This window comes from Diplotaxodon limnothrissa, linkage group LG16 (genome assembly GCF_057381915.1).
Source record: "Diplotaxodon limnothrissa isolate DT_005_m linkage group LG16, D_limnothrissa_male_GT1.1, whole genome shotgun sequence".
NCBI lineage: Eukaryota > Metazoa > Chordata > Actinopteri > Cichliformes > Cichlidae > Diplotaxodon > Diplotaxodon limnothrissa.
The window spans coordinates 33,145,278-33,164,945 of NC_140611.1; the positions used below are offsets into that span (position 1 = coordinate 33,145,278).

The 19,668-nt window shown below is 39.4% G+C and overlaps 1 protein-coding gene across 3 annotated transcripts in view; it reads right to left on the bottom strand.

The window, feature by feature from the left end:
- Window positions 1-416: 416 nt before the first annotated feature.
- LOC146616506 (collagen alpha-3(VI) chain-like) overlaps window positions 417-19,668 on the bottom strand; it is a 104,409-nt gene continuing 85,157 nt past the window's right edge. For all 3 annotated transcript variants that reach the window (XM_085375164.1, XM_085375163.1, XM_085375162.1), the window contains 37 exons: window positions 18,954-19,544; window positions 18,208-18,819; window positions 17,749-18,083; window positions 16,952-17,030; window positions 16,707-16,852; window positions 16,530-16,622; window positions 16,386-16,439; window positions 16,181-16,252; window positions 16,049-16,075; window positions 15,933-15,977; window positions 15,769-15,822; window positions 15,624-15,686; window positions 15,282-15,347; window positions 15,048-15,101; window positions 14,923-14,958; window positions 14,777-14,839; window positions 14,581-14,643; window positions 14,436-14,498; window positions 14,073-14,135; window positions 13,833-13,883; window positions 13,632-13,667; window positions 13,450-13,512; window positions 13,080-13,142; window positions 12,541-12,573; window positions 12,381-12,417; window positions 12,248-12,259; window positions 11,638-12,131; window positions 11,444-11,546; window positions 10,538-11,239; window positions 10,289-10,391; window positions 10,135-10,190; window positions 9,584-9,844; window positions 8,637-8,711; window positions 7,489-7,674; window positions 3,084-3,143; window positions 2,121-2,306; window positions 417-1,230 (listed from right to left, as the gene is read on the bottom strand). In XM_085375164.1, the coding sequence (XP_085231290.1) occupies window positions 1,190-1,230; window positions 2,121-2,306; window positions 3,084-3,143; window positions 7,489-7,674; window positions 8,637-8,711; window positions 9,584-9,844; window positions 10,135-10,190; window positions 10,289-10,391; window positions 10,538-11,239; window positions 11,444-11,546; window positions 11,638-12,131; window positions 12,248-12,259; window positions 12,381-12,417; window positions 12,541-12,573; window positions 13,080-13,142; window positions 13,450-13,512; window positions 13,632-13,667; window positions 13,833-13,883; window positions 14,073-14,135; window positions 14,436-14,498; window positions 14,581-14,643; window positions 14,777-14,839; window positions 14,923-14,958; window positions 15,048-15,101; window positions 15,282-15,347; window positions 15,624-15,686; window positions 15,769-15,822; window positions 15,933-15,977; window positions 16,049-16,075; window positions 16,181-16,252; window positions 16,386-16,439; window positions 16,530-16,622; window positions 16,707-16,852; window positions 16,952-17,030; window positions 17,749-18,083; window positions 18,208-18,819; window positions 18,954-19,544 (5,141 nt within the window). In that variant the 3' untranslated portion in view covers window positions 417-1,189. The remainder of the gene's footprint in view (window positions 1,231-2,120; window positions 2,307-3,083; window positions 3,144-7,488; window positions 7,675-8,636; window positions 8,712-9,583; window positions 9,845-10,134; window positions 10,191-10,288; window positions 10,392-10,537; window positions 11,240-11,443; window positions 11,547-11,637; window positions 12,132-12,247; window positions 12,260-12,380; window positions 12,418-12,540; window positions 12,574-13,079; window positions 13,143-13,449; window positions 13,513-13,631; window positions 13,668-13,832; window positions 13,884-14,072; window positions 14,136-14,435; window positions 14,499-14,580; window positions 14,644-14,776; window positions 14,840-14,922; window positions 14,959-15,047; window positions 15,102-15,281; window positions 15,348-15,623; window positions 15,687-15,768; window positions 15,823-15,932; window positions 15,978-16,048; window positions 16,076-16,180; window positions 16,253-16,385; window positions 16,440-16,529; window positions 16,623-16,706; window positions 16,853-16,951; window positions 17,031-17,748; window positions 18,084-18,207; window positions 18,820-18,953; window positions 19,545-19,668) is intronic.

A 19,668-nucleotide genomic window follows, 5' to 3' on the forward strand; every position in this document is an offset into this window, starting at 1 on the left:
ACACAGTAGTTTTTGACTGGCAGTGAAAACTGTTTCCTTTACTCCAACTCTCTCACTGAACTAACACAGCCAGTCCCTCAACATGTATTCTCTGCTCATATTGTCTTCATATTATATAATGTTTTGTTTTACTTACGTTAACATTGCACTCAACAGCAAACAAGTCCTCCTTAACAAAAAATGTAATTTCAAGGGCCAAATTGCATTATATTTCTTCATGTCAATATACAAGTAAGTACGGTTGAAGTGGGCCGCAAATTTGATACCCCTGCTCTAAATCATGCTACTCCAATGAAGTAAACTATCACTTTGCAAATGAACTTCCATTAAACACATCTCTGTGTGACATGAATGTCTAGCATTTTACTGCTGTGCAACATTTAATTCAAAACAAGAAATAAAATGAATCAGTTGCTCATGTTTATTAGAAAGTCTAATTCATTTTTATTTCACCCTTTCCCACATGGAACATAACTTTCTGCAAATCCAAAATGAAATGAAAAATAAAAACAGCTTGAAAAGTACATTCTGTTTCTCAATAGCTGGAAATCTTGTGTTTGAGGCAACGGATCCAGAAGTGCACTAAACATTACATTAATGTTGGCATCCCAGCAGTTGGTCGCTGTCTTTACATACACACACGCTGCCACACTAGACTTGTGTAAACATTGCTGTGGATTTGGTGACAGTGAAATAGTGAAATAATCCACAGGGATGAAGTGAGTTTAAAAAAAAAACAAAACAATGCTGCTATGTGAATCTGGAATGTAAAAAGAAGACTTAACCACAATATAAAAAAAGATTACTGCTTTAAAATCCTTCATGTACTGAGTCATTGCTAAACACTGTCCAAGATATTCATACATGTTTCTTGTTTAATCATAAAACTGAATTTAAAAAAAATATGAAAACTGTGATCGTTCAAGAGAACGTGATTTTACAAAACCAAATCCACTAAATAACTTCTGTAAAACAAACATATCATGTAGCACCAGTAGGTTAAAACAAATCATGCAGCAAATTGTGTTGCTTCCTTCTTGTTGTGAAAAAGACTACTTCAAGAGTTGGGGGATAAAGTCCATGTTTGTGGAATCCAGTGCAGCCACCATTACTTTATGCCCATTTTGGATGGTCCTCCTCAGAATCTGCTAAATGGAGGTAAGAGCTGGCCATGTCTGTGACTTTCGTCCTATGTTTTTATTGTAGCAATGACTCTTTGGTTCACTGGTTCTGGGGATGAAGGAAGAAGAAAACATGATTAAGTCCTTTGTATTTGACAAAATTCCACGTGTATTTCTATTAAATCTCTATTTAATCACTTGATTCTCAAGAGACTGTCTAGAGAAGTGTATGTGTTATGCTAGCAGCAACTAAACATCAATTTATTAACTCTATTTCTATGTAGATGCTTTACATTCAACCAAATATGGGCTAGCTAATTTGGTCATTATTAAAACCATATTTAGATAAGGAAGGCAGGGGAGTTTGTGCTTAAGCCAGTTAAGAAAGGCTTGAAGATACAATTTTCTGCAACATGATAACAACCATTTTTCAGTGATAAGTGTAATCAACTTGTACTCCTTCAGAATGATGGCTTATGACTTTTAAACCTATTTTATGGGATTGTGTTGGGCGTCTCCTTGCCCATGCAAACAGTGAAATGGTTCATAATATTGTTTTCTGAGCAGCGGCTCTTTTTGGTAAAAGAGTGAAACATAGCTCAATATCATTATAAGCTATAAAACTTTATTTTGTTATAATCAGCCTGTTTTGTGCTGCATTTTAACTCCTTACTCCAAAGTTTTTTCCTGATCTGGGGTCAATTCCTTCCAAAAAGTCACAAAATTCATTTTTAGATACAGGAGAGAAAAATAAGGGCATATTTTCATTTCTGCTAGATTTGTCTTAAACATATCTGTGACAAATAGTTAAACAATAAGCCATCTGAAAGATTTATACATCTAAGATGATTCATCACATGATTTGATTTACTTGTGCTTAATGTCTTGTTACATTTACTGTGACATTTAGCGCAGAACAGCAAGCTGATTTCAACTTTTCCATTCATTAAATATGACCAGTCCCTACTGAGAGAAGAGTACTACTAACAAGAGGAGTACCTGGTTTTCCACAAGCCTTCACACACTGCTCGTAAGTGTCGAAGCGATTCTGGTTTCCACCACAGCCACCGTACCAGAAGCGCATGCAGCTCTTGTTGGCAGCATCGTAGTGCCACTTGAGAACAAATTTGGCACAAGTACCTTCTTCTTGTGGAAGCTGGCAAATGTCCACAGCTGTAAAAGCAGCTGGGAAGAAAATGAGAAAGAATAGTATTCAGTAAAAGGATGAAAACATGTGCAGCTAAAGGTTATGCGATATGTGCTAAATTACACTTTAAATATGAGATTTGGTGACTGATGGGATCAGCAGTTTTCCATATGAGATGAGATATGTGGACATATAGGTAGATAAAGGTTTATAGTACATTTCCTAGCTGTGAGTATGTGATGGCAGTTTACTCCAAAGCTGATAAGTTACTGATGACTTAACCTTGTTATCTAATAAGCCTTCTGCTAAAAAAAAGTAATGAATCCTTGAATATAGCTTTCTTTCCATTAATTTTCTCCATGTGACTTGGCTCACGCCATTGAGAAAAAAACATAACCTTGGCTTGGCTTTTTATTTGCACCATCAGCCATGTTTAGAGAATGTGAAGGGCAGTAGAGGATCCAGATGCCCCTGAAGACATAGTATTAATTGTACTGCAAAGTCAGCACAGCGTACAGCAGTGTGGAAAATATACGTAACACTAATATTACTTCCAAAGCCAGTGGCTATTATGTATATGTTTAATGATGGTCTAAAAAGGTTTGATATGGATTTGCTTGCTTAAAACTAGACCAAAGGGAAAGTTTATTTTCTTCTGGTTAATATTTGCATACCATGCACATGCATTTACATCAATTTCAGCTAATCAATAAAGTGGGTTGGCAAGGAAAGCATGTGTAACATAATATTTTTGGAAAGAAGTAATCATGATATTCAGGTCTTAATATTGCCAGTGAGTGTATATTGGAGCTTACCAGGATCTGGGAGGACCTCCACCTGTTCAACTTGCTTCACCATTGGCTGAGGCTCTTCCACTGTGAAAATACAAAAATATTACCGTGGTTTAACCTTAAAGGGGCAGATGTTGTTATAAAATACATAAATAAATACCACAACATTTTTCATTGGCTGTTTCATAAGCTCCCACCCCTACTACCTGGTTTGGATGCTATTAGACTGTCTCAAAGTGAGCTGACTCCTGAAAAACTAGCTTTAGACTAGAAATAATTATTTCTGGTGTCTATGACTAGTGCCTCATTTTTAACAAGGTTTTGATTTTAAAATAATCTCTAGCAGCTTGAACTATATTAAAGGGTGCATTTTTAGGAATGACAGATGGTTGCAACTAGGCTAGGTTGGGATCTGCTAGACTTCAAACAATGGCCTATTCATGAAGTAGCTGTATGATAAGCCTTTCTATGAACTTTTGCGAGATTTCGCAAAAGTTCATCTTCATTTTTTTTTCTCCCATGTCCCTTGAGGGGCTCCGTAATATATGTCAAAAATGACAATTTAAATAGTAAGTTTTGCATATCCAGTTGAGGCCCATGTTGCATACGTTGCATTAACCAGGTGATGGCACACTCCCACTGAAATCCTGACAACATCACTTACCCAGAGGTGGGTAGTAACGAGTTACATTTACTCCGTTACATTTACTTGAGTAAGTTTTTGAAAAAAATGTACTTTTAAGTACAGTGTGTGAATGTGTGTGTGAATGGGTGGATGACTGGATATGTAAAGCGCTTTGGGGTCCTTAGGGACTAGTAAAGCGCTAGATAAATACAGGCCATTTACCATTTAAAGTACCTTTTTTGCACGATACTTTTTACTTTTACTTGAGTACATTTGTGAAGAAGAAACGGTACTTTTACTCCGCTACATTTGCAAAATTCGACTCATTATTTTTTTAAAAATAATTAGTTTAACACATTAGATAACATGCCACCAGTGGAGTTTCCGGTAACCTTTTTACCAATGAGATGTGGCCATGCAGTCACATGACCAGTTTGAAACTGTGGCGGGCAGAGCGACCCAAGCGTTTCAAAGTAGCGGACACACGGAAAGAAGAAACATGAAAACGTGGCAGAGTCTATGCTAGAGCTGAAGATGATGAACAGCATTTTCCTCACATACAAAGGATGTTTCGCTTAAAAGCAGTACAAAAGAACAGGTATGTCTTCAGTGTCGGTGTCTTCAGTGAGAGCCAAAACAAACCAACTTTTCAGCATGAAACAACTCAACTCGTGTAACCTGAGGAAACGGTAAGTTCTCTCTAAATATCTTTTTAGCTGTGGTAAGCTGGATGTCAGTCTTATGTTACAGCAGCTGTGTCGAGCTCGAGCTGCGAGTCATATTTTCGGCGCTACGTTGTAGTGAGATAAGTTTGTGGGTGTTTTGTGCAGCTTCGGCTGTCCTGTTAGCTGCTCGCTGGTTAGCCTATAAGCTAACAGCTAGCCTGGTTAATGACGCTGGAGTTCCACGAACATGCAAACAGCTTGTCTCTACTGCTTAAACTGTTAAAACAGAAGGCAATACTGCGGCTGACAGGGTTTATTATGCGAAACAGCAGCTTGTTTAGTTTAAACAGTCTGCATTAAGCTGGTCAAACACTGCGATTTTTTTTAGTCACGTTATTCCGCTCCTGCTCAAACTGTACAATTAAATAGCAGAGGTTAGAAGTTCATAGGTCACGATGCAGGGCCTGATGCTCTGATGCGACCTGAGTGCTCAAACTGTGCATCCATAACATAAAGCTTATCATACAAAATCTGTCTCTCGCTCTCCCTCTTTGTGTCTTTCACTCACACAGACACACCACCACCATCAACTTTGCTAAATTACTAATGAAAAACATTGACCAGGCAGCTGCAATTGAGCAGCAATGTCCATCCAACTCTTTTCATGGTTGTTGTAGTCGTGATAATTTTGTGAGGCCACATTGAAAAGCCTCCGATATGTAAGCGTAGAGCTGCCACCCAGGCAAAAGAAAAATAGAGCTATATCATGTTATAACGAACAATATACTTTTCATGTTTGTACAATATACATAATTATCACGTTCGAAAGGTATATTGCACGAACATGAAAAGTATATTGTTAGAACAATAAACTTTTAACGTTATAACGTGATATAGCTCTATTTTTCTTTTGCCTGGGTGGCAGCTCTAGCTTACGTACTCGGATGAGCTTGCCTCATCCTACAAGTTGTGCCTCAATCTCTTGTGTCCAGATCACACGCTGCACTGACGTGCTGCTCCACCTTTTCACTTTCATTTCTGTGTTTGTGTGTGCGCAGTGTGAGAGGTTGCGTTGAGGGGCGACAGGATTTCAAACAGGTTTGATTATCATGGGACCATATGATTGATGATTGGGAGCTGGTCGTGAGGTGTTAACTGCTTTTCGTTACCCCATGTATACTACACGATGCACACACGATTAAGGCAAAACTCGGGCCGATCCCCAAAATGGTTGCGCGAGTGAAAAATCGTCTCAAAATGGGCCAAAAATCGCACAGTGTATGCCCAGCTTTTGGAGGCTAGCTCCAAACAAACATCTGCAGCTTGGCAGTGTATACAGCACTATAATGACCAGACCTACCGTAATTGTCGGGCTATAAGCCGCTACTTTTTGCACAAGCTTTGAACCCTGCGGCTTTTAGTCAGGTGCGGCTTTTCTGTTCCGCTGTTGTACGGCACTACGTTGCCTGGCGGAAGGGCATGTGATCAGACACACAGTATCGGGGTTCAAGAGTGGTATGTTGGTCACATGTCCATCCGCCAGGCAACATAGTGCTGTACAAGTAGCGTGAAAAACAAACTTCAAAGTAGCGCTATGCATTCAGCGGGAGTCGTGGATGACGAGCGGCGATAAACTTGCGAAAAGCAAGTTATGCTCAACTCCACCGGTGGAATCTGACAGCGTGGAAAAGTGTGCAAACATCCATGATCACCAACGGATTTCGAAGGGCTGGACTGCTGCATGATGGAGAGGAGGACACCGCCATGGCCCTTCAGAGGGTGTTCGACTCTGACACTGACAACGATGATTTGTTTGGTTTTGAAAGTGACAACGAAGGAAAGGAGCTGAGAGGGGATGACGTAGCCATCCTGAGCCTGTTCGTATCCGACACTGGAGAAGAGGACTTTGGTGGTTTTAGTGCGCAGGAAGATGGTGGTGAATGACTGACTTTTCTTCTTGTTAAAGCCGTGTCACTGCACCTGAGCCTAAAAGGTAGTCTGAATCTATTTCTCTGGTGTGCTGTAGGTTATTGTTATGTACTACATTTGTTACTCATTTATGAAGCACAGTACATGTTTCGTACTTGTAATTACCGCTACTTGTACATATACCTAAAAAGTTATGCAAATATGTACCCATAACTTGTTTTTCAAAATATTAATAAAAGGGGTGTGTCTCCAAACAGCCATCTCTTTCCTGACAATTCCCTTTGTGCATATTCTCTTACATATGACAAGTCAACATTGAAACACCTGCGGCCTTTAGTCAGGTGCGGCTAATGTATGTACAAAACAGGATTTTCCCCTGATTTTAGCTTGTGCGGCTAATATTCAGGTGCGCTTTGTAGTCCGGGAAATACGGTAATTCTTTTGAAAACCATACATCTTTCCACAGGTCTCCACTTCATCAGACATCACCTAGACACAGAGCTGGATGAGGCCAGCACAAACAGCGGCCTATTCGACGAAGATGGATCCATGGGGTCAGGAAAGCCAGAAGCAGGGGATCTGGAGAGGTACCTTTCATGTCCATTCACTGGAGGTGTGGATGTATTGCATGGCTTTCCTCACATCAAGAAGCTGTCGATCAAAGTCAATATAGCTCTTCCTGCATCTGGAGCTTGTGAAGGACTTGTGAGTCATGCAGGACTCCTGTTCACTGCTAAACAGTTACAGCTTCACAGAAAGAACCTTGAGAGCAAACTGCTGCTGAAGCTTAACCATCACCTCAGTGAGTGAAGAAATGGCATATTTTTCTAAATATGCAGAAATAAATGCACACCCATACAATTTATGGTATGAGTCCGGTCCGTGACTCGTTTGGTACCGGGCCGCGAGAGTTGAGGCTCAGGTGTGAAATGTATGGTTTTCAGGGTTTTTATCGGTTTTCAGCGTTATTTTGTTACCGTTTTTATCGTTAACTCAGCTTTCCTGGGTCTTTTCACGTGTGTTATGAATAAATTTTCTTTTTTTCGGTACCGGAACTAGTTTTATTTTGTTGTATTTATCCGCAACACCTTAAAGGCCGGTCCGTGAAAATATTGTCCGTGGCGCAAAAAAGGTTGGAGACCGCTGTTTAAAGTAATGCTACTCTTACTTGAGTACAATTTTTTGATACTCGACCCACCTCTGCACTTACCTGACCTCACGCAGTTTTTCAAGCAGAGGGCCTCACTGTCGAACCTATTTCCATTCCCTCCACAACCTCCATACCAGAATTGTACACAGAACCCGTTCTTTCTGTCAAAGAACCACTTAGCCTCATAGTCTTTGCAGGGCATTCCAGGGTCATAGTCAAGCGAGCATGGGCCTGCCAATTCATTAACTAGAACATGCAGAACAAAAAACAAACAAACAAACAGATAGCTGTGATATAGCAGTGATGGAGGACAAATAGAGAAAGAGGATGCATTTGTGTGAGGATTAGATGAACAAATACAGCATACAACAAACTGTAAGCTTTGAAAGTAGCAAGTAAACAAATGTATTAGAAGTTCAGATGTATTTGAAAGGGGTTTTAAATTAGTTTAAGTGCCTGCAGAGGAAAAGAAATGGCATTCAGCATGAGACTATATCCACTACATGGGAGTCTGGATAATTGCAATATATTAGAAGAGGTTTTGCTTATTTAAAAAATAAAAAAGTTGTGATTAGAATGAAAGAAGATTATTTTTAAGTTTTCATGGATGGATCTGACAAGTTAGTTGTAACTAAATTCATTAAATGTTAGTTACTTTTGTGTTTTCATGCCTTAGTTGTGCTCTAAATTCTATGCCTTTCACAAGGACCAACAGCTATAAGGTTTCTTTTCCTTTGGTATTTTCTGATGAAACAAACTCCTTCATAGTGCCACACATTTTACCCACAAGTGCATTGTTTGTCACGATACATAAGGGAAAAGATTAGATTAACAAACCGAGACACTAGGGCTTAAACTGCCGATTTTGTAAGGTTTTGTAAACAACTTGCGGTGTATCTTTGCACGTACTAGTGACTTGATAAATAAAATATTAGTGCAGTAGTCCCATTTGATATTGCTGCATTACAGAAGACCACGATCTTTGACTTGAACCTACAGGTTTTATTTACATAGCTAATATAATACCTTGGAAACCCAGCAAAACACAACTCTATGGGGGCTACTTCGAAGATATATTACTGGCCCATTTTGATTACAGGTCCAATATACTGGTATTCCGATATATGGCTGCTAATTATATAGGAAATGTTATAAAAGCAAAGAAGTTTCCAAGCAATATACAGACACAAGCATGCAAAGTTACTCACCAGTTTCTGGTTTGTCCAGGGGTGTGGTATTTGGAGTACTTGTGTTTTGGCTGGCAAGCTTATGCTCAGCTGCTTCTGTGAAATAATAAATAATGTATTTGTCAATACAACTTTAAAAATAGAAAGCATGCAATAAATTAATTTATTTAGCTAGGAAAGGGCAATTCTTAGGGTGTGTCTGCGGCTTGAGGTGGTCCCTAAAACCAAAGAAGCTAAAACAAGCTAGTTCATTTTATTTTGCCATTTTGGGGAACTATTTAATTTGAATCACAGGGTTGGGACAGCTGTGAAATCAAGACCAGTGTTACATGGTGTTAATACAAATGTTAATACCAATGTCCACACATATTACAGTTTCCTCCTCCTGTACTGCAGTACCTATGTGGGGTAATCTGTATTCAAAGTATGGTAATCTGGTAGAGGTTGTATTCTATTCCATTCGGGGTAATTTATTTCGAGTCAAATCACACCAGTTGCCTCAGGGCACTTTACATTGCAAGGTAAAAATCCTACAGTGGTTTAAAAAAACAAAACAAAAAAACCCAACATCAAACAACTCTTTATGAGCAAGTACCTTTCAGCAAAAGATTGTTCCAATAATGAATGTACATGGTATACATCAGAATGCAGACACTTTTGTTTTGTTTATGATCTAATCACCATTAAGTTATCAGGCCTGTGGTAATTAAAAAAAACAAACTCTAATATACTGAGAATTATACACCCCTAAAATTTATTAGGATACACAACCTGTAATGGATAGTTACATCTGTAACAGCTTGAAGCTAGCTCTTTTTAAGTGGTCTCCATAAGAGCTTTTGAAGACTTCCACATTTGTGCTTGTGTACTTCTGTACCCCAATGGCATGTTTACAGTTGAATATGCAACACATGCAAAATATGAATGAATAATTTCTGAAAAAGCTAAAGCTGTCTTTATAAACTCACTTGTAGTAATGACGCCTTTGAGAGTAGAGACAATTTGGCCCTCGGCCGTGTAAGCTGTGACTACAGCCTGATACATTTGAGCACTTTCCAAGTTGTCCACAGCAAGCTCTGTACCCGACACATTGGTCTTCAGCACCAGTGCATGGTCATGGAGCCTCACCACAACAACCTCAAAGTAAACAAAGAGCTTTGCATCTGGCCTGCTCCAACGCAATTTCAAGCTGCTGGAGGTGACATTAGAGACGTGCAGCTCCTCTGCATCTGTGTGTAAGAAAATAACAGAAAAAGAGTATGTTGTAGTTGTGGTGGATGATGTCAACAAATGTTATTTTGCTGCATGGCCAAGAAGCATAAATTTATAAGTAATCTTTACTTTGTGAAGCATGATAAAAGTAATATTCTAAAACAAGTGTAAAAATATTATTGAATTATGGGCAGGCAATTTTAGCAGTTAGCGAAAGTGTGTATGACTTAAAGTGACCAAAGCTGTCAGTACTTCTAGCCGAAAATGCAAAAGTAGTAAAGAAAAATTTGTTCAACAACAGTCTTACCCTTGTGCTTTCTTTCATGAACTGCTTGGTGATTTTCATGATGCTTCTGGTGTTTCCTACAAATGTGGCAATGTTAAGGGAAAAAAAATTGTAAAGAAAACCACCAATGTTTCCAGCATTAATAATACAGCATTACAAAAATTACAAAACTTACTCCACTTCCTGTGATGGTGTGAAGGGGTTTTTTAGTGGCTGGTCATTCTGAAACCACTTGCAGTTTTTGGAGACTTCAGGGGACATGTGGAAAGCATTTTCAACTGAAAAGCAATGCAACATAGAACACAACTAGTTCAGGATTTGTTAGACTGATGTAACAAATAGAATCTATTCTAAAATATTAAAAAAAGAAAAGCAAAAGGTATTGAAAATGTATCATGCCCATCAAAATATATCTTGAACTTACTACTGATATACTTGGGCAGTAGCTGGCCAAAGGTCTGGATGTTTCTGTCATAAAAGTCTGAGCTACTCTTCAGCTGCTTGAAGAAGACATCTGAAGGCTCGCTGGCCATGTTTGACAAGACACTTGCATCCTTAGCACTCAATGTTTCACCTACACCAAAGATGACGAGGAAGTAGCCCCTGCACTTGACCTCAGTGGCAATGCGTATCAGCTGCTCCTGGTCTTGTTCCACACTTCCTGTCACAAACAGTATGAGTACCTTTTTGTCACGTTGTACAGGTGCCTTCTCAAACACTTGATCCACCGTCCTTTCAATTGCCTCTGCGAGTGCCCGGCCACCTTCCAGCTGGGGTGTTTTCTCTACCAGGAATTTGATAATATCTTGTGCTGAAGTGTGTTCAGTCAAGCCAATGTCAACATGAAGGGGGGACCCAGATTTGTTATTTAGGAACTCATAAGGTGCTTGCTGAATCACAGACACTCTGGCGTGGTTAGCAGATGATGTGGGATTTGAAGACACATGAAGATGCTCTACCATGTAAGATATATAGTGTTTAATCTCGGCAAAGACAGTTGGGTAGGTAGACTCAGAGCTGTCCATGACAAAAGCAATGTCAATGTCGACATCTGAGGTGAAAGATCTCCTATCTCGGCCAGCCGTTGGGGGAACATAGTCACAGATTTGGTCCGGAGAGCAGAAATCTTAAAAAAGAAGAAATAAAATTATGCATTTTTTTTCCTTTACATGGACTGAGACAATCTGTATTCAACAGTTTTTCATCTAGTCTCTTTTTATACAATGCTTGGAAAAAATGGCTCTATTCTTAGATAAAAGTACATCAAAATCTGACAAAATAAAAGTGAGAAGCTGTTTCATAAATACTAATCCACCCAAACAGGTCTTACCCAGGCAGACATGGCAGTTCATAACCTTCTGGATGACTGAATTGTACTGTGGACTATTAGCGTTGGGAAGGACAATGACCTGGGCCAGTGCTGTGTTGTTGGCCTGGTATACAAGGAGAGGAAAGTTATAAGTTGAATACAAACTGATGGCCTATAAGATTAACATTTGCTTTGGCTGTATGTTGTTATGTTACCTGCACCGCTCTGGAGAGTGCTCTGTCCTCCTGTCTGACCAGCAGCAAAGTGGCAATTCCAGCATTGTGAAGGCGGAGGGCTGCACGAGTAATTGCTTGTGGCCGACCAACTTGATCACCTACAAAGAAGATGGCTACCTTCCTTATGAGGAAGCCACTGCGTATCCTCTTGAAAGTGTTCTGGGCCACAAAGTTCATGGCTGTTTCCAAGTTGCGGGGCTTTCTTGTCTGTGGGATCTGAAGTCCTTCAATGCGTTCCTCCAGGGCACGTTTCTTCATGGCATCAGCAAACCGGACCTCAGTGGTGACTTCGTTGTTATACAGGGTCAAAGCAACACGAGCTCCTCTTGGACAGTTACTTTCAGCGATTGTAATTTTTCTGACTATGTTTAGGACTGTGTCACGCATGTTGTTGAAGACTGGACGGCCAAGGCCTTGTGAGATGTCGAGGGCAAAAGCCAGCTCAGTGGGGTAGAGTGGGCATTCCTGCTTACCTAATGATGTCAACATAAAGGATTTTTGTTCTCACTGTGGTTGTGGATACAGTACATAAACAAAAAGTCTAAGTCGAAGAAATTATTATTTCATTAGCAAATCATTTTGCACTTACCAAAGCAGCAAGCTGGTAAAGAAAATTGCACAGAATATGGTAAGATGTTTCATGAAGCACACAGTGCATAGGCATTAATAGTTCACAAAAATAAATTAAATCACATTGCTGAAAATTACTAAATTATACTTACGACAATTGTCTCTGATCTTTCTGACAAGGTCACATTGCTGAGGGAACAAAGAAACCACAGAAACATTTCTTTAAAAAAAGGCTGTGATGCGTAGAACTGAGTAAAGTTATGAGAATTATGCTCTGTTCAATGCAGTTCACACAAATATCTGATCAAATACCACAGCTCCTTGTCCTCTTTGTCCTTTGATACCCTGTTAGAGAGAAAACAGGGTATCAGCAACTAAATAAACATCCAGCCTAGGGGTGAGAGTTACAGCCAATATAATTCGATTCAGTTTTATTTATATAGCGCCATATCACAACAACAGTTGCCTCAAGGTGCTTTATATTGTAATGTAAAAGCCCTACAATAATACAAAGAAATCAGAGAAAACCCCAACAATCATATGACCCCCTATGAGCAAGAGCTTTGGCGACAGTGGGAAGAAAACTCCCTTGTAACAGTAAGAAACCTCAGAGAGAACCAGGCTCAGGAAGGGGGCAGTCATCTGCCGCAACCAGTTGGGGGGATAAGGTGAAGAGCTTACACTAATAGGTTATAAAATAATATAAAGAAATTGGCCATAACTGTGTATTTAAACATGAAACACCTGTATCTAGGCAAAGTTATAAATGAACTTGAAATAAACTTGTTGATGACATAATGTCATGCAAATTAAATTCACGCAAGTTGTAAAATAGATTTTTTGATGCTTACATATGGCCCAGGATATCCAACTTCTCCCTTTTGTCCCTGTGTACCAATATCCCCAGAGCCTCCCTGGAAATAGTTAACAGTTAGGGGAAAGAAAGAAATTCACATTTAAAGCAGTTCAGATGTCCGTACTTTCAAATAGACCATCAGTCCCTGTACTTTGCTATCTTCAAACATAAAACAAATGTGCATGCAAGTCATTTGCTGCCAAGAATGCATGATATATATTTAAACCAAAACTTCAGAACCTGTCCTCTACTTCACAACAGCAAACACATCTGCTCAGCTGAGATCTGGAACAAAGCTGGGGCATCTGATGAAACTGTAACAGACGTGTATATTAACCTTATTCAAATGTGGACTTAAAACTTACCCTCTGTCCACGATTTCCTCTGGATCCAGGTCCACCCGAGGTGCCAGGGTCTCCAGCTGCTCCCTGAAATGATGGATAAAAAGAGGATAAATGGAAATGACGAGTATCTAATAATAAGTTTACTCATCTGAGGAAAACACAACAGTTTGTTTTAAAGGTTCACTGCTAGTGTTCTGCATTACCTTGGGACCTGGGAATCCTGGGAATCCTTCATCTCCCTGTAAAGAAGAATCACATATGCATTAAGTACTCTTTGTATAAAACTGCAAAAATAATTTTTATTTTGGATGCATCAGAGCCATCACCCTGTATACAGCTCTATTCAACATTACAGAAGGGGTTGTTATCTTTAATTAGGCATGTTCAGTTCACAAATCACTTGCCTTTCTTCCTTTAGGCCCTTGAACACCAAAACCATCTCTACCATCTTCACCCTGTAAAAGAAAAACATATTTTAATTCAAAATACTGGGGTAGCAGAGGGAAAACAATAGCAACGCTATCATCTTCCCTTCCCCCCCCCCCCCCCCCCCCCCCCCCCCAATTAAACAATAATTTCTTGCTCAATATTCAGAAAATTTACATTCAGTAACATTGCAATAAAATAAGATGATTTGCTCTTACAGGCTCTCCAAAGGGGCCAGGTGGTCCAACATCACCTTTAGGTCCTGGTTCTCCTGGCTCTCCCTACAAAGATATGAAGATAATGAAATACCTTTAGATGTAAGGTAAATGTCAAAGTGATGAATAAAGTGTGACTATATATATTTAATATGATTGGTTTACTATAGATTTAACTAATAACATGTGCTTGTTTTGCAAGGAGATCCTTAATGTTTTCTTACAGTGCTTTCTGGTTCACTGAAATAGACTCCACATGTATGTCCAGTAATGTGATAGAGCTTGGCTTAAGCCAGTGTGTTTATGATTAAATCAAACTTGTTATGAAAGAACATGAGCCACTCCAAATTTAGTTCCATTCAGTACCTTGCGGCCAAGAGGTCCTCTTCTACCTTTTTCTCCACTAGGACCTGGGGTACCTCCAGGACCCTAGAATAGAAGAAATTAGAACATTAAAATTAGATTTTGAATGCAATCAACATAGAAAATTTGACCTATTGTATTCACTCACTCTAGGTCCAGGATTTCCATCTTCTCCTCTTGCTCCTGGTGCACTATTTGGTCCAGGCGGACCCTTGGAAAAAGACAAATCCGCCATCAGTGATGCACCACTTACTTACATATTAGAGCTGCAGTACCAGTTCATGAGACAGACAGACAGACAGACAGATATGCACCAAAATAGGGTGAGAAGATGACAAACTTACCCTTGGTCCATCAATACCAGACTCTCCCTGCACACCAGGCGATCCAGGGCCTCCAACATTTCCCTTTAATGATAATGCAGAAAGATGTTACTGTCATTACGAGGGCAGGTATTAAACTCTATTTTAACAATGAAAAAGGCACTTACAGCTGGTCCAAGTGAACCTCTTCTACCATTGGGTCCCTAATGAGGAATGAGTAAATTAAAAAAAAAACTTCATTAACATAATCTTTGGCAAGTAAGTGATCAGAAAAGACAGTGAAAGCGTTTACCCTTCTTCCAGGTTCACCAGGGCCTCCCCTCCTTCCATCCTGACCAGGCTCTCCCTGTCATACAGGACAAACATCCCAGTGAATTAAATTCATGCTGAGAGATATCCAAAAAAAAAATAAAACAACAAAACAAACGAACAATATACAAGAGATATTAAGCCTCAAAAATTAAATTGAGTACAGAGATGCAGAATTTATTTCAGCAGCACTATAATTAGCTCAGGGGGGTATTACCGCTGGTCCAGCATCACCAGGGTCTCCTTTGGGTCCTGCCTGGTTGTTATCTTGTCCAGTTGTTCCCTATTAAACAGAAATCACTCTTTCAGTCGCTGCTACATCCAAACACCAATAAATACAAATTTGTCTTAAAAAAACCAAACAAAATAACCATATTTAAACATTGCCTTAATCACAAGAACTGTATTCATTAGAAAGTAAGTATGTGCAGCTTCACATGAAGCATTAGTAACACTCTCTTCTTACACATTCCTTTCTCACATACTATGTATGCATGCAAAATAAAAGTGATGCACATAAAATCAGTCAAAAACTATGCCATAATAATCAGCTTCTTACAGGGTTTCCTCTGATTCCCTGTTGTCCTATGTCTCCTGTTTGTCCTTTGGCACCTTTGGGACCCTAAAAAAACAAAAGAATTTCTCAGCATTAACCATATTCAGTATTAAGAAAAAAAACAACCCAGATGCATCTAGTCACTCACTCTTCTGCCAGGGTTTCCTCTTTCTCCAGGGGGCCCAGCCACACCACTTTTGCCCTAAAACCAAATCAAACACAGCCTTTAAAGCTGATAATTTTATATGATTTTGTATGATTAATTGTTAATATATGGAACACATAGCATAAAAGACAAAATACATGACTCACCTCTTCTCCATTGATGCCATCAAGACCAAGTTCTCCAGCTTCACCCTGAAATAAGGGGGCAGTGGGTTAGCCTTTTTTTGTCAGAATGTAAGAAAGAAAGAAAGAAAGAAACGTACCTTTTCTCCTGAGTATCCACGAGACCCCTAAATAGAAATAAAGAGTGTTAGATTATTGTATTCACGAACAAAACAATATATAACAATTAAACCATACAACTTGAATGGCAGGGTTAATATTAAAGGGCTTACCTTGACACCTCTCTGGCCAGGACATCCTTGGAAACCCTGGGTTCCATTCACACCAGGAGGACCCCGTTCTCCCTGTATTAACAGAACATGACAACAAAATTCACTGACAAAATACCACAGAACAGAATCTTAAGAAAGGACACAGAGAGGTGATAAATGAAGAAGATAATAGAACAACAACCATAAACAAAACATTCAAACTTACAGGTCCACCTTCATCTCCAGGATGTCCTTGACTTCCTGACAATCCTGGACCACCCTGACAGACAAAAACAAAACATATATAAGCTTTGTAATTAAAAACAAAATCTCCAAGTATAACTGAGGGGTATTTTTTAGGATAAGATACCTTAGATCCAGGCTGTCCAACTCCTCCTCTGTCTCCTCTGTTGCCAGTACATTTGCATGGCACTCCACAGATCTCTCTTTCTGCAATGTTGTCCTGTGCAGTAAAAGAAAGCATTTTCAGTTTATGGGTGTCATAAATGAAAGGCATAGTTTTTATGTATTAATCATCAGTACCCACCAGTTCTTCCAGAAGCTCATAGTCCAAGTCCATGATATTCAGTCTTAAGGGTCTTGTGTACCTGAAGCCACGACCAAATTCTAATAGCGACGCCTCTTCCAAATTGGGTACCCCCTCCAACCCAACCAGAATGAAACTGTTCACTCCTGTTTTCCAAAACGCAACATATTTAAGTTCACTAATTACCTTTGCGATTTCAGGATAGATAATACCTGAGTGCACTTTATGTTTCATCATCTTTTTACCTGACAGCCGAAGCTCCTCAACTCGCCTTTTCATTTCAGCATATGGAGCATCAATACCATCAGTCAGATGAATAACAACCTTCAGGGGAAAATAGCAAAAATACAAGTTTTATACTTTCTTAATTTTCAAGTTTCCAATAGTCTTTTCACTGTATAAACTCTAAAGTTTAAACTCTAAAGTTTGGCAAAAAGGTTTTTTAGCCTTGATCTTATTCTTTAATATTAAAAAAATACAATTAATATACACTGGCAGTGACTAATTCAAGGACAAACCTAAACAACTGACCCCAACAATGAGGGGATCTGGCTGATTTCATGTGAAATTTTTACTTTAGCTCCAGGAAAGATTCAAGGTCATGGCATACTAAAGCTATTCTGATGGTATATGGTGTCCCAGGTAAAAACCAACAACCTAAAAAAAGCTTTTGGTTTGTTTGTGTTTTTTTGTTTTGTTTTGGGGTTTCTTTGTTTTTTTGCTTGTTTTGTTTTGGGTTTTTTTGAGTTTTGTCGGCAATGTCTATAGGTCAAACTAACTCAGCTCAATAATTACACTAAGTTGCTAAACCAATCAAGTCAGATTATTAATACATGAATGAAACGTTAACTAAGAAGTGCACCAGTTGAAGCAAATGCACAAGAGAAATTTTATGACTCTTGTGACAATACATGACATTTTCAACATCAACTTGAGATATACATTATTTTAGCAGATATTGAAATATTCCTAGAATAGCCCTGACACCGACACATGTAAACTGCTTGGGCCATTTCTACTTTAGTATATTTGAGTAACTAACCTTGACAGTGTCATCCTGTCTGACTTTGAATCTGTTGGTGTAAGCTGATATGGTCTTGCCATTGAGAACAAAGGGGCCACGACTCCGCAAAGCTCTGAAAGCCTCAAATAACTCATCTGGATTTGTTGTGAAGTCCAGCTGGACCGGCTCAGAAGCAGAATCCATGGCCAGCATGCCCACTTGTACAGATGGAATCTGCCCATCGGAGCAGCTAATGGATGCCATTTTGGAAATCCTCTGCAAAATAGCCTCCATCTTGCTCTGGAGGTTGGTCTGAGAACTGAAAATATTCTGGGCGGACACATCAAATCCGACCAACACTTCTATATTGGAGGCTGTAAAACATAATATTATTTTACCTTAGACACTTTTGGTCACCCCAAATCATGTGACAACCTTTAATCATTTAATTTAATGTATCATCGACAAGCAAGAAACACATAATATTACTTCTCTTACTTTTAGCAAGTTCTTTCGCACCGACACACAGCTTCCCTTTTACTTCATCATCCAGAGTTTCCAGGATTTGTTCATTGAGCTCTGAGAGTTCCTGAACGGTACTTGCTCGAGCCACCATGGAAGGTTCACTTGCCAGGTTTTCCAACTCATTCTGAATGTTGCCCACTCCCACTGCAAAGACTCTCACACCTTTATTCTTCAAGCCAAGCACTGCTGATTTACTGTCATCAGCTGAGTTTCCTCCAGTGACAGTTATAAGAATTTGAGGAGTGCCCTCATCAGCCCTACTGCCCCTTTGTTTAGAAAAGTAAACATCTTGAATAGTGCGAAGGGCTGCACCGGTGTTCAGTCTGCGTCCACCTTTGTACTCTATTTGACCAAGAGCATTTAGTATATCATCCCTGTTACTGTATGTGTTGAGGTAAAAGCCATCATTGACATCTTCAGCATAATGTGCCAAGCCAATCTGTAAGTTATCTCTCTCAGTGAAGAACAGATCAATTAAGTTGTTGATAAAAATCATGATTTCTTTGAAGTCCTCACGGCCCACATTAATGGAGCCATCCACCAAAAACACTATATCAGCCTTTTTAGATGGAGGCAGGCCTGGTGCTACAAGAAGGGAAATACAGATATGTTAAGATATGTTTATATTGAAAATATTTACCTTGGTTTTTAGTCCAAATCCACAACACGTCCTAATCATTCTAGGCCCTGTAAAATGAGTACATTTTAGTGTTACTTACTTGGAGTGTCATATCCTGGTGTATCCTCAACAACATTCAACCTGTTAATAAACTTGTCCTTTATTGTTGGCAGGTTTGAGAACTTAGAAACCTGAATGACATCAGCGGAGCTCTTGGAAATACTCATCAGTTGCCTTGTGTCAGCACGATCAGCACCAATACCAATACAGTTAACTCGGGAGGTCTTGAGCAAAGGTCCATAGAGGGAAACATCTTGGGGTGAACGTCCACCTGTGAGAACCACAAGATGCTGGGAGGCCTCAGTTGGTCGAGCACCAGCAAAAGAGTTTAACTCAAAGCGCAGAACGTGATCAATAGCATCAGCCAGGTCTGACGATCGTCCACCCATCTGACGGAGTCTTCTGATAGCAGAGGAAACAGCTGCCTTGTTGTTGTGTGAATTGAGCGAAAATTCAGTTTTAACTTTGTCTGCATACTGGACAAGAGCGACACGAATTTTATCGGGCTGCACATCAAGTTGTTCAACAATTTTGAGGATGAAGTCACGGATGTGAGCAATCCCTTCAGAATCTGTATTATCTGAGCCATCAATTAGGAAAATAATGTCCTTTTTCCCGAGATCTAGAATGACTGAAAAAAAAAAAAAACACAACATAAGGAAAGAAATGCCTCCATAACAGTGAAGGTAAATTATAAAAAGCAAATGATGTAGACAATCAGTAACTGCCTTTAGCACTTTCAGTTGAACTTAATT